Consider the following 13,769-nt stretch of genomic DNA (forward strand, 5'->3'; position numbering starts at 1 on the left):
ACTCTCAAATCGGTGCCGTGCTGCAATAACTGAAACCCCCTGCCAGCTTGGTGATGGTGCTTTCTAATCAACTTTGCAATGAATATTTCTTAAATCATGTTAATCCACCATTTAAGCAGAGATAGCGGTTCCAGACAATAAAGCACCATACCTGGAGGGGAACATACCTGCTGCTTCCCCAGAGAGGAGGCAATTAGCAGTGCCAGTGATGTCAGATGAGCTGGCAACACCAGCATTTATCACCCCAAGCTCGTTTCCTGAAACTAAAAGAATCTTCACTCTGCTTCTGTTGCAATCAGCTTTTATTTATGTCGTGGTTGTGGAAAGCAGCTCTTAAAGGGAAAGTGAAGCTGCACTCTCAGGAGCAGTTTTATTCTGATCTACACAGATGCATTTCCTGCTGGAATATGCTGAATGCTGAACTCTCGCGTGGAAATGAGAGTCCTAAAATGAAAGTAAGCAGGATGCAGTGCCCAGCTTTTAAAATCCAAGCCTGGAGACCCACAGACCTTGATGAAGCATTGATGAAGAGGCTGTGCAGCCTTTTATATGAGTGTTTTCATCTTTTCCTTTTCCCAAGCTCCTGTGGACCAGCTGCTACAGGAAGTGCTGGCATCCCAGCCCAAAGAGACTGCAGTCCAAGCAGAAGGCATTTCTGAACTCAAGACGTTGTTATGGAAGGAATGATATACTGATATGTTTTGCTGTTAAGCCCCAAGCTAAGCTTTGGGAACATTCCCTGCAGAGGAACTGCTCTTGACAAATTGGTGGTGGTAGCTTGAAAAAGAGAGGGTAATTTCTTGGTTTTATTATCTAACCTGCTGTGCATACACCTGGGCCATTACCTGGGCTTGCTAGCTCAGCTATGCCTTAACATAGCTTGCAGTGAGCTAATCGTACAGGCCCTTAGGTGGCCTTCGCAGCCACTGTGGACTGTTATGTTCCTTGTGGAGGTAACCAAGCAGACCCGAAGCCAGTCTCATTGCTATTGCATCAGCTGTAGCTTCAGAAGAAGAAACAGAGGGATATTCATGTGAGAAGGGACCTTCAAGTCCCTGCTCAAAATCAGGTCTGATTTGGAAGATATTGCTGATGGCCTCATCTACCTGAATGTCTCCGTAGGTTGGAGATGCTCCAGTCTCCTCATGCAGCTTTTCCAGGGCTGAACCATCCCAAAGTTGTTTTGTTTGGTTTTGTTTCTTTCTTATCATGTGTTGTTTCCTTTGCTGTTGCTGGTGTCATTTCTCAGCTCTTCTGCTGCTCCTTTAAGAAGAGTCTGGTTTCCTGGGAGCCCTTTGTGAAGAGCTGACTGCAATGAGGTTTCTTTCTCCCAGTTGAACAGCTTAACTTTTAGCCTCTCCTCTGATGCCATGTGCTCCTGCACTCCGACCATTCTGGTGAGCTTCTGCTGGATTTACAGTGCTTTCAGGGCCAGTCTTATATTGGGTAGCACCAAACTGGACATATTAATGCAGGAATGGACACAAAAGGGCTGTGCAGAGGGTAAGGATCCCCTTGATCCCTGGATATGCGCCAGCTCATGTAGCTCAGGATGCACTTGACTTTCTTTACTGCAAGAATACATTGCTGGCTCACTTTTAACATGCTGTCTACCAGGATGCCAAAGGCTTTTTCTTCAAAAACGGGTTTATAGGATGTAGGAATACATTTAGAATTGCTGCCAAGCAGTGCATCTCAGAGGATATTCTGCATGCCATTCCCACTGCTCTTGGGCTTCTTTAGGTTCTGTTTCACCTTCCCAAAATGAAGAACATTCCCTCTTCCCATATAATTCATAGGATCATAGAATATCCTGAGTTGGATCCTGGTGTTCAACTCTGGGCTCCACATATCATTGCCCTCAGCTCTGATAGCGTGTTTCTTGGTGAGTCCTCCCAACCTATGCCCAGTGTCACTGCTGCATTTCCTGGTACGAGAAGGATAGCCTGGAATTGTCGTGTATGCAAATGAATCTTGTTTTCCTGTAAAATCGGCTGCATCTGAAACCACAGTAAGCCGTGGGAAACTAGACTATCAACTTTTATACATACAGACATTTAACTGTGTCTGGCAGAAGAAATGCATTTGTGTGTGTATACATGTGGTATCTGTATGAAACGCCTGTGTCGTATTGTTTGGTTTTGGCCTTGAACTTGAATTCAACCTGATTGTGTTTGCTAAGGGCAGGGCAAAAGCTGCCCTATAAAGGAGCACTGGGATAACAGCAGCCCATCTGTCGCCTTCTTGGATTTGGCTGAAGGGTTCCACTGGAGGCACTGCAGGTAAAACATCACTTTGCTATTTTACTTAGTATGAGATAAAGCAGGCAAAATGCAAGGAGTAGTGCTGGAAAGTACCACAGTAACACTGAGAGGGATTCGTCTCGGGGAGACAGAATAAATTAGAGTCCCTGTCTTTAATGTTGCATGGAGGGAAAGAAAAAAAATTTGCCATCCTACAAAATGCCTAACAGTAAAACAGCAAGTTGTCAGAAGTAATCGGATCAGGTGGGAGCAGAGATCCTCAGAGGAGGAGGACTCTATGGTTACTGTGTGCTGCTGCTAAATGAGGCAGAAAAAAAGGTAACTGGAATGTCCTTATGCTATGTAGGAAAATAAATAGCCAGAAAGAAGTACTTCATAGACTAGTTGGAACAGAAGGTTGTATCAGATACTACAGGGAAAGCAATCTCTAGGAGGGTTGCCAAAGTGCCTAGCTTTGGGCTTGATTTTTCTGGGGGATGTGGGGTGGTGCTCATGGCTTTTTAATGCTGTATGCTGTCTGTCTGTCGGAGGGTTTGGGACACCCAAGTTCTGGTCCCTGCTCTTCCTGTACAGTTGGCTGTCACTGAGGGCAGTCTGCCGAGATCCAGCATGCTCTCATTTGTTTTTCCCTGAGTGCAAGGAGAGCTAATGAACCCCCACTTTCCTTCATTATAAGGCCATTTTGGAACTGATTCCTCGCAGCTTTTACAGTACTCCAAGTACATGAGTGACAAGGTCTTACAGGAAAAGAGGGCTTGCATTACTGTAGCATGTATCGAATACTGTGTGAGATTAAATTATACACTGACGTTTTGGAGTGCTTGAGAGGGAACAGGAGAAGAACGGCTGATGGCCTTTTAGCCTTCCTGGGATTCTTCTTCGTTCTTGATGCAAATACAGCAATCTTAAAGTACAGAAACCCAGCCGAGCCAACATGTATCAGAAATGTTCTGAAGAAAGTGGATGGAGAGGAGAAGGTGGATAGCTCAGTGATGAAGCTAATTGCTTATTTCCACTTCCTACTCAGTGAAAACTATCAGAAGCCACTGAAGGAAATAACGCGTGTACTCTGACATAAATCTTTGTGCAAAGTATAATTAGCTGTCAGTAGCATTTGCCACCGCTGAGTATCTGATTATAACAGTGGTTTGACATCTTTTGTGAATGAATCCAGGAGAGTGAAGAGACTTACCCTTTGCTGGTGGCTTTTAAGTTGTTTAATGCAGAAAACAGTGGGTGCTTGGGGTTACCCAGTCAGTTTCCGCCCTCCGCATGTCTCATGACTGGGAACAGTCCAAAGGCCAAGCATTCCATTACAGTTCTGTCCCTTTGTAGCCTTTCTGCCTCAGAGTTCAGTAACTGTAAGGTTCTCCCCAACCAGGCAGGCAATATTCTGTTTTAAAAGCTGTTGTGATCTCCCTGTCTCTGTTGCACCTCTGGGAGCCAAGTGAAAAGGATATATGGCCAGGACTGCTCTGAAAGGGGTGGCCAAGTGGGGGCACAGTGCTAGCTGGGGAGCACTGACCTCATCAGAGACAGAGCTTGTGTCTCTGTGCACATGTACGCTCAAACACCAACAAAGTGATTCTTGGAAGACCAGAAGTAGTTAAACGTATTATTTTCTTCAATCTGGTTGCCAAATTATTTCAGATATGTTAAGCAACGTAATTAAATGCACACAGACATGCGCTAAAAGCTCGTGTTCTTTGTCAGAAGAGAGGGAGCGTGTGTCAGCTCCAGCCTTCAAGCTCTGTTAGTTTTAATTTGAGTTTTGGAATTAGTAATCAGTTTTGCTGGAACACTGTTGCAAGAAATAGATCTTTGCATGCATGGGGCTTGGGCACAGTTTCAAATGAGTATTTGTTAAGAAGAAGCCATTCCCTTGTCATGTTATGGTACATTACATGAGATTTATTTCCATTGTATTAAAAACTGCAAGCCCAAGGGGAATGTTCTCTCATCTTGTTGGCTAAGGGTGATTTCTGAAATCTATAGGACTTACTTTTTTTTCTTCTTTTTCTCTCTTTTTTTTTTTTTTTTTTGTGGGGCTTTTAATTAAGATAATAGAACACAAAATCTCCTTGTTTTTCTGTGCTGTAGTTACAATGCAAGATGGCCAAGGGACTTGAAGCACCAAGATGGGTGGTAGCACTAAATGCGGGGCTGTTCTGGGCTCAAGAAATCCAAGGCTTAGCTCTTATTGGAGCCTTTTGCTCCCATTGTACTGCACCAGCAACACACCAGATCCAGCAATCTATTTGCTTGATAGGAAAGACTTTTTTACCTACTAAAAGAAATTTTTAAAGCAATGGCATCCAGTGACTTGAAAGTGAAGCTAAACAGCAGGCTAGATATTAGCACAGCAAAGTTAATTAAAGGAGGAGGATGCCTCGCCCACGGCATGTGGTAGATTTTCCAGTGCTAACTGTTAAATCTGGCTGGTGTAGAATTTCACCATATATATGAATAAATGCCTTCTCCTAAGTGAATTGTACCTTGCCTTGTGAATTGTATAAGTTGAAGCATTTTAAAAAAGAGGGGTTCATACTTCAGGGCACCACTTCAGATTGGATAGCTAATGGCTGTCTGTGTCTCTCCTCCTTCACAGGAAAGGGGCACAATGCTCAATCTCAGCTCGGCTCTGAGGTTGGAGCAAGGCATGCAAACAGCAGGGACAACAGGAGGCCTCCAGAACCTGAGGAAATTTAATAATCAGGACTTTGAGCACCTGCGATCCCTGTGTCTGAGCCAAGGTCTGTTGTTCGAGGATGACACCTTCCCTGCTGATATCAGCTCCATTGGTCCTAACCTGCTCCCAAAGGGTGAGCTGCAGCAAATAGTGTGGAAGAGGCCAAGGGTGAGTTTTGCTAGCCAAAGTGTTTCGTGTTACTGCTGCTGGATGTGGGTGCTGATGCCTTCATCTTGAGGTCTGTGCTAAGCAGGGAAATGTAACCCAAGGGGAACACTGGGCATGCAGCACTGAAAGAAGGCATCCTTTGTTGTAGGACATGTGGGAGGAAGTTGACCTATTGACAGTATCTTCTTCTGCCATGTCTAGTGTGTGAACTGCCTTTTGCAGACCAGGGCAGCAAGGAGAGGGATGCTGTAAACATCTGTTTCGACCTGAAAAGTGAGCTGATTTGGGATGGGAGTTCCTGGAGGGGTAGGTCAGTCATCTGAAATGTCCCTTTTCCTCACTGTGCAGTAGCTGTGGCTTTCCATTAGATGAGAATTGCTCCAGACCTGTTTTCAACACCAAGCCCTCATGGTAGAGATTTTTGCATGTGGTGCTTCAAGCATTCAGTGAAGACTTGGGGAACATCTGCTACTGCACTTAGTATCTAAAAAATATTGGGGAAAACAGTAAAATTTCAGACAATGCTTGTCTTATGGGACTCACTACTTATTTACGTCATAGAAGTTTCATTATTTGATACAGTCATTTTGCAGAAGGGCTTTCTCACATTTGACCTCTCCTCCTCCTCTGCCCTTTGCAAAGTAGGTGCAGGTATTTCAGGAACAGAATGCTTATCCTAATTCTACACTTCTTTGGGCGATGCTTTGTTTATTGGCACTTTCTTTAATTCCCAGAGATTTCCCGGAAACAGCACCAACATTAAAGAAATCTGAACACAGAAACTGAATAAACAGAACCGAGCCCTTAAAAAAAAAAAAGGGGTTTGGAATTAGGATCTTTGCACACAGCTACACTGAGCTGCAGTTCCTGCTGCATCAGTCTTGGCTTATCTGTAGCCAGAGGGGAGAAACAGACAACTTCTATTCAGACAATAAAGCAGATGGTAGCTTGGAGTTAACCTAAAAACTTAGCTTTAATGGCATGGGGGAGGAATGCAGAAACACCTATCAAATACAAAGAAATAAAAATAGAGAAAACAAATGTACGTAGTCGTGTAAGCTGCCTTAAGCAAACTATGGAAATGTGAGGCTCCCTTATATCCTGTTCAGTATTTCTCCTTTCAAAGTCTTGAGGTTTGTCCCCTATTTACCTCCTTTGTTTGTAGTTGCCATTGTGTTTTAGGCTGAACCACACAAAGGAGTTGCAGGTGCAATCTGAATGGGTTTCTGCCTCCAGTGATGGCTGTTCTCCAGCAGGGCTTTCCTCTCAGGCTGGTGGGCTCCCTTCTGTGCAGTCCAAGCACCTCTATCCCAGCTGTGACAGAGAGCTGGGGCAGGTTTTGAAGGCACTGAGGTATTTGTGCTGAAAAGATGTGAACGGGAATTGAGTTATCCTGCTGCAAAGCAAGAAATTGAGTTCTGGTGGTGCAGGCAAAACCCCTTAAGATTAGCCTGTTTTTTTCACATCTAACTGTTGATAGAGCCTCGAGACAAGAAAGTCCTTTGACCCCCAGTGGATGGAATATATATGGATGTATGCAGGAGGAGCAGCTGAGCTTACTTTTCACCACCCTAACAGGCAGCATTGCAAAGGGCAGACCTTTGGTCTGAGCCAGCGCTGTGCATTCCTTGTTCTTCCTTCCCTTGCTAGTCTGACTGGTTCACTTCTGTGCTGGCTACTCTGTGGAGGTTTCCTGTGGATTCGGGTGTGCAACATCAGTGTATGCCTGATTCATCCTCAGCACAGAGCTAGGAAATTCCCTCAGCATGGAGAACAGCGGTAGCGGCTTTGCCTCTTAATCCAGAGCAATGCTGTAACAGGCACAGCAGTGTTGCTGAATTAAGATTTGTCTAGCTGCGACGACAGTTTAGCTTCCAAACAACACCAATCTTTTTATTATTCTTCGCTTCCAGGACACTAATAAGCCACAAATAAAAATATATCTTCTTCAGAGTTAAAGTTACAGCAACAGCTCAAGCTGGGTGTTTCTGAGGAAGGACTGCAAGCAAAGAAATCCCTAGGCAGTTTTGCCCTTACACTCTACATTCCCAAGCCCTCACCTGGCAGTCCAATAGTACCAATATCTGGAAGTCTTTCTGCTTTGGATTGGTTCCATTCATTGTCTCTAGGTGAGCTGTTTTCTCCTGTCTGCAGGACTTATGACTGCTGATGGCTGTGGTCTGTCAATGCAGTTTTTCTTAATTTCTTATTTTCCAGTTGGAGCTGGCTCTGTAGCCCTCCTTACTTGCAGATGTGTAAAAGTTCATCAGTCTTAGGCTTCTGCTAATTTAGCTACTAGTGCTAAGCAGGATCTATACAGCATTCTATTATACAGGTAGTGTACCAAACACAGAAATGGAAGAACCCAGGGGAAAATACTACAAAGCCTCATAATGGTTTCTTGTGAAACACAGCAAACTTGTAAATCTAGCTTCTGTGTTTATCATGCAATTTGAGTGCTAATGGATTGTGAAGTCTGCATACCAATGTGCAAAGCAACTAGGCACATAGCTATGCTTTCAATAACAGCCAGTAGTTCCTGATGCTTTATGCCCACTCTATTTCCTTGGAAGAATGAGGAGCTAATTGGAGACTTCCTTTCCTCCCTTTCCTTCTGCTGGAAAAGGGCTAGGTTTCTAAAGTGCTGCTCCCATCACAAACGTAGAGCAGACTAGAATAGAAGAACGGTTGAGTTGAAAGGGACATAAGGATGTCATTAGGTCCAGCTGCCTGACCGCCTCGGGGCTTACCAAAAGTTAAAGCATGTTAATGAGGACATTATCTGCTTTGGCAGGGGGGTTGGACTCGATGATCTCTGGAGGTCCCTTCCAACCCCTACAATTCTGTGATTCTGTGATCCAAATGCCTCTTGATCACTGACAGCCATGGGGAATTCACCACCTCACTAGGAATCCAATTCCATGAAAACTTTATGGTTTGGCAGCTGAGCACAGAGCCCTCTGAAAGGTGTTTGTAGCATTGGACAAACCCAAATGAGAAGTCAGTTAGGGACTCAGAAGGGGGCAGGAACTTGTGGCTGGCAGAGGCTGGGTCCCTACACTTCTCTTGGCATTTTCTTTCTTTCAGGAGCTTCTGAGAAACCCCTTTTTTATAATGGACGGAGTTAGCAGATTTGATATTATTCAAGGAGAAATAGGTAAGGTTATTCCTGTTTTGGAAAAGATTGACAGGGAGAAATAACCTGTGCTTGCTTTGTGATTCTGAGTTCTTGGTGGAAAGGCATGAATCATGGTAACCTCGGTAAACAGTGTAGTTCACTCCAGACTGCTGCAAGTCTGCATGCAATTTATTGGAGATATTTAACAGGATTACCAAATGCAGGAGCTCTAATCCCTGCTGCTTTAGCATATATGGCACCCACTCTCTCTATATAAGAAAAAGGTCTAAATAAGTCCAGGTAGAAACTTTGAATACAAGGGTTAAATATAATTATTGGGTAAGTAGGTATAGCTCTGATATGTATTTCATCCTAACATCTCCATCTGGTCACTCTTACTGTTTTGTGTTTTTTTCTTTTCCTATAATACTTCTGTCCATCTTCTACACTACTCAGACAGATATGTGTCTACATCTCATATCAGTTCCATCTTTTCCTTCCAGCTTATAATCATCTTTGTCTTTGAGAGTAGCTCCTGTACTGTTGTAAGAGCTGTCTTCCTTTTTCTCACCTCACTGGGAGCTGTGAAGGTTTTCTATGCTACTTTCTAGACTGCAGATCTCAACATGACCACAAAAGATAAGTATGAAAGTAGCCAAGGATTGTTAAGTGGCATCAGGGCTCCCATGGGGCATTACTGGTGAATGCTAGGTTGCTTTTCCATGTTTTTGAAGAACAGAAGGAAGACAGAAGAATACTGGCTTCTTTTAATAAGCTGCTTCTTAGATGTCTAAGTCTATTCTTCTGATGAGCCAGTTATTGTCTGCAACAGTGAATAACTTACTGAATGGTCTGGATTTTTCCCTTCCTCGAGGTGACTGCTGGATGCTGGCTGCCCTGGGCTCCCTGACAATGCAGAAGCGATTTTTGGAAAATGTTTTACCAAAGGACCAAGGATTCCAGAGTGATTATGCTGGGATTTTCCATTTTCGGGTAGGTAATCTGCCATATTTGTACTGCTCAGGCTTGGCTGGTTGGATTATGTAGGGATCCGAAAATCTCAACATCCTCGAGTGCTTTGGTTCTGAGAACCAGTTAAGAACTCTGTGGTAAATCCCAAATTTTCCAGTGGGTCCTCCTTTTCCAGGTGGTACAATCAAACTCCTGGGAATTTGAAGCCCCTTCTGAAAGTTATGACTTGTACCCACTCCAGAGGTATAGGTACCAGTTGTTTGGATGGATCTGTGTACGCAGATAGTCTAGATGGCGTTCTGGTTTCTGCTTTGATTTGTTGTGGCTGTTAGTGCACTTATGGTTTTTATCTACTTGGACTCATTTTCTGTTTTCCAGTATGTTTCAACTTTCCCTATTAGCTGGGTAGTATTTACTTGAAATTGCAAACCCTGGGAGACAGGTCAGAGGAACGGATTCAGAGAGAGGAGCAAAGTCCTGTAGTAAATTTCACTTCCTACCAACTCTTGATATCCTCTGAATCTCTCAGGTAAGAGACAGGAAGATGTGAGTGACTGTCAGGCCCTGCTTGCTTGCATCTGAGTCAATCAAATATCTTATGGGATTAGAAGCATTTGCCATACCATTAAGCTCTGAAAGCTAAATGGGAACTAGAGAGAATCAGTATATTACTTGGCCACTCATCATTTTCCTTTTTTCAGAAGTCTGTTTTGCTATACACAAAGAGCTCTGGCAGTGACACTTCTTTTACCCCTTGGAGCTCTCATGGATCAGCACCAGGAAGATTATCTCATAGGCAGGATAAATTTCTGCTCCTTTGCTCCTCTGAATATCAGATGTTCCTGCCTTGGCCCTTTTCCAACATGCAGAGGTGCATTACGTGAGGCAACCCAGCTGAAGGGATTCTAGACCACTTAAATGAAAAAGATGCAAGCTAAATTTTCTCTCATGAGAGCTCTGAAAGGATTAGTTAGGAACAATCCTTAAATCTTAAGCAATATAAATACCTTATGTATTTGAAAATGTTTTTCCTGACATCTCATCTGCAAATCAATACAACTGTTTCTGGCTTTCCTCAAGTGATAAACCCCTGAGAAAGCTACTCGGAATGGAAATGACTTCTCGGCAATGTCTTTCAATTACTCCATCACAGACGTTTTACTGCCATCCACAGGCAAAGCCACCAGACCTCAGTTCAGTGAAGAATCTCAAGACAAATCATATAAGCTCCAATTTTTGTATTAGAATAATGTTTTCCTTTCTGGGTCTGGAGTGCATTGCCTCTCAGCAGTACGAGGGGTTGCTCCAGGCTTCCTCCACAGTGCTGGCTGCTCATCAGCAAGAATTAAGGGTGTTAAGCTTTTCATCAGCAGTAGTTAAGATGAATAGCATTTTTGTCTAGAGAATACTTACAATGACTTTATTTCACCAGGGATGTTTAAAGAGCTATGTAAACTGTGCAACTGGGACGTCAAGCTTCACGTAACCTCCAAAAACTTAAAGGACCTACATGGATTAAGTTAGTCTTGTGTTTTTACAGGAATCCCTTTTTCTGCTACATAAACTGATACCTCTGAGGCAGGGTCTGCCACATGTGAGCAAGGTACTCCTTGTTCAGCCTGGCAAAAGAAACAAAAATGTTCCTCAGGGACTCCAAGGGCTTATGGCAGAGTGCATCAACTTAAAATGGGAATCTGACCTGATCTGGTCTTGTCCTTTTCTAAAAGAACAGCTCACTTTGAGATTTTTCACTGGCCAAAGCTGGTGAAATAAAATGGTAGACTAAATCTATTGCTGGCATACTTCCACTGGAGGCCTTAGCATTACTGCAAATAAGAACTTGGCCTCTTATGACTGTGAATCATGCTAAGGTACATTAATCTGCTAATGACTCTGGAAATGGCTCCTTTAGGCCATCCCCACGGACCTCCTTTCCAGCCTTCTCCATTAAAAGGTTCCATCAGCTGGAAACATCTGCTCTGTCCACTACCTGCATCCTCCTCATCTATCGAGGAGATGGATAACACCTCAAAACGATCTTTAGTCACTACACTGTCCCTCTGCACAACTGCACATATCTGAATCTTAATTGAAATATGGAGAAAGGAAGATCTAGGGACCTGATCTTGACAGAGACTCTCTGGACAAGGCTGTGTTGCAAGGGAAATCCAAGTGTGAGGCTCACCAAACTGTCTGCTCAATTGTTTATCAACTGAAGCTCCTTCTGTCACCCAATAATATTAGCATATTTCCCATATTGAATCTTTTCCTCCCACTGACTGCAGGACTGTTTGTTTCCAAATGATATTCTCTGCCATGGGAAATACAGTCACGTGGTAGCTTGGTCCACAAGTTAGACCATTAGCCTGAAGTAGTTTGGGAGAGAATTTGCACGTATCCATGCTTTAGATTAATTCCTGTGCTGCTTCAGGAGACAGTTGCTTGGCATGAATATAAGCTCTTAAAAAGGGCTCATTCTTTTCTTTCTCTTTTTTCTTTTTTTTTTTTCCTTCAGTTCTGGCAATTTGGAGACTGGGTGGATGTAGTGATAGATGACCGGCTGCCTTTCCTAAATGGGAATTACCTGTCTGTACACCCTCGAACATCAAATGAATTCTGGCCATCCTTGTTGGAAAAAGCATATGCCAAGTAAGTCAGTTCTCCTACCCAGTGCTGAACGCTTTATGGGGTGGCTTCACCCTCTGCTTTACAGAGATCACAAAGGGAGAAACTGAGGCTCACAGCTGTGCGTGTTGTCCTGTGCTTTTGTAAGAAACTGGCTGTGTGCAAGCACAGGATCAATATAATCTGGAGATGTAGGTCTCGTGCTGAGGACCTAAATGAACTCTATCCAGCTCTGGGATGTTAGTGTCTGAGAAGTAAAATGAAGAAGGTAATGACTAGCTACACAAAGGGGTTATGCTTCCCTTCATTTTTTTTAAGCAAATTTCTTCACTTCTGTGTTCCTTTCTATATTTTTCTGTTTAAAACTGCAGACTGTGCAGGGATTACCTCTGTAGTCACCAAGAGACCAAGCAGATGTTGGGTGGAGACAATGAGATCAGGATGTTATTCTTTAGCATTGGTAATGCTGCCTGTTATTAAATACTCTGAAGAGAAATTCCCATGCTAGAGTGAAGTCTGAAGGGCTGGGGCTTGGCAGACGTTTCCTGGAACAAACTGTTGTGAAGTACAAACTGGTAATGAGAGCTAATTATTTCAGCAAATCCGGTTGAGAATCAGCAAATGCTAAAGCAGCATCTGAGTAACTCAAGAATAGGATTCTTTTTTTGCCCTGAGATATTTCAGAGAAGCTGGTAGCAGTTTGCTGCATAAGATTTTATTTACAAAGCAAAGCAAACCTCTACTAAATTAAATTTGCAGGAGATGCTCTTTATGAGATTCCCACTTGAGAAGCTTCTCCGCAGTGCCCGTGACTAATTCTTTTCATCCGTGGAGGACAGGGACAATTCTTCAAAATACAGTTAGCCACAGACTTCATTTGATTATGTACATTAAATACAGTGTGCGTAGTGAGCTTTAACAGCATGATCTACCTCTTCTAAATACAACGTGTTCCAGCTTATTTGCTGCCTCTATAAAAAGCGCGTGATAAAGACAGGAGAACTGTGTTGACAACGTTAAATTATTGCCCTCTTGCACTCTAGCAGAGTAATTTGGGAACAGTGTTGAAAACTTTTTTCTGTTTTGCATTGGAAATACAGAGAAGTGACCTCTATTTTCCAATTGCAAAAGGAATTCTGGTTGTTTCTGTGAAGAGCCATGACAAAGTATTACGTAGGAATTAACAGCTCACCTTCATTTAGCTGAAGCAACCATTTAAACTAATCGTGTTTGGGTCCCTTCTGGTTCAGATGAAAGAAACTGAATACTTGAGGATGAGACTCAACTCATCCCCCTAAAGCGTGTCTGTTGGCACAAGATGCACTTTACGTATTTCCCACTATCCATGATGACTCCAAACAGGTGCTCCAGGTCTGGGTGAATGCACTGAAGGAAGTCCCCCTGCCTCATTCATCCCAGAGGATATGTGTTTGTCTGGGCATTTATTTCAGTCGTGTTGCCTTTCATTACCTGACCTCATGACCTGGCCCTAATGTCTCTGGCTCTCCCATTTTCACTGTCTCAGTACCTGTGTTCATTTCAGAAGCCATCATTGTCCACTGTTCAATAAAACCACGGTGTGAGGACTACTGAAATTTTTTCTGTTCTCAGGCTGCAGGGCTCCTACCAGAACTTGCACGGGGGCTACATTTCTGATGCTTTAGTAGACTTCACAGGTGGAGTCCAAATGCAGTTCTCATTAAAGGACCCCCCTCCTGATCTGGAGGATATTCTGAAAGCTGCTAGCAAATCTCAGTGTCTGATGGGATGTAGCACCTCAGGCCGGGTGAGTCACAAGGCCAGAAGCACATCTTGGTTTGCTACTTTTGCAGCAAGTTTACTCATTTGAGTGAAAAAAGGACATCCATAATCACTCTGTTTCATGGCCACAGCTCATGGATGCCTGGTGAGATCTTGGCAGCAGAAAGTAAAT

At 43.4% G+C, this 13,769-nt stretch overlaps 1 protein-coding gene across 4 annotated transcripts in view; it reads left to right on the forward strand.

The window, feature by feature from the left end:
* Nucleotides 1–2,170: 2,170 nt before the first annotated feature.
* Nucleotides 2,171–13,769, forward strand: part of LOC128089023 (calpain-13-like) — a 34,718-nt gene continuing 23,119 nt past the window's right edge. For all 4 annotated transcript variants that reach the window (XR_008210438.1, XM_052700031.1, XM_052700048.1 and 1 more), the window contains exons 1-6: nt 2,171–2,282; nt 4,873–5,121; nt 8,209–8,278; nt 9,114–9,232; nt 11,727–11,860; nt 13,448–13,622. Coding sequence is in view for 3 of the 4 variants with exons in the window: in XM_052700031.1 (XP_052555991.1) it covers nt 4,885–5,121; nt 8,209–8,278; nt 9,114–9,232; nt 11,727–11,860; nt 13,448–13,622 (735 nt within the window). In the remaining variant the exon portion in view is untranslated. The remainder of the gene's footprint in view (nt 2,283–4,872; nt 5,122–8,208; nt 8,279–9,113; nt 9,233–11,726; nt 11,861–13,447; nt 13,623–13,769) is intronic.

The sequence above is a fragment of the Tympanuchus pallidicinctus genome, unplaced genomic scaffold (assembly GCF_026119805.1).
Source record: "Tympanuchus pallidicinctus isolate F22 unplaced genomic scaffold, pur_lepc_1.0 scaffold1, whole genome shotgun sequence".
Classification (NCBI taxonomy): Eukaryota; Metazoa; Chordata; class Aves; order Galliformes; family Phasianidae; genus Tympanuchus; species Tympanuchus pallidicinctus.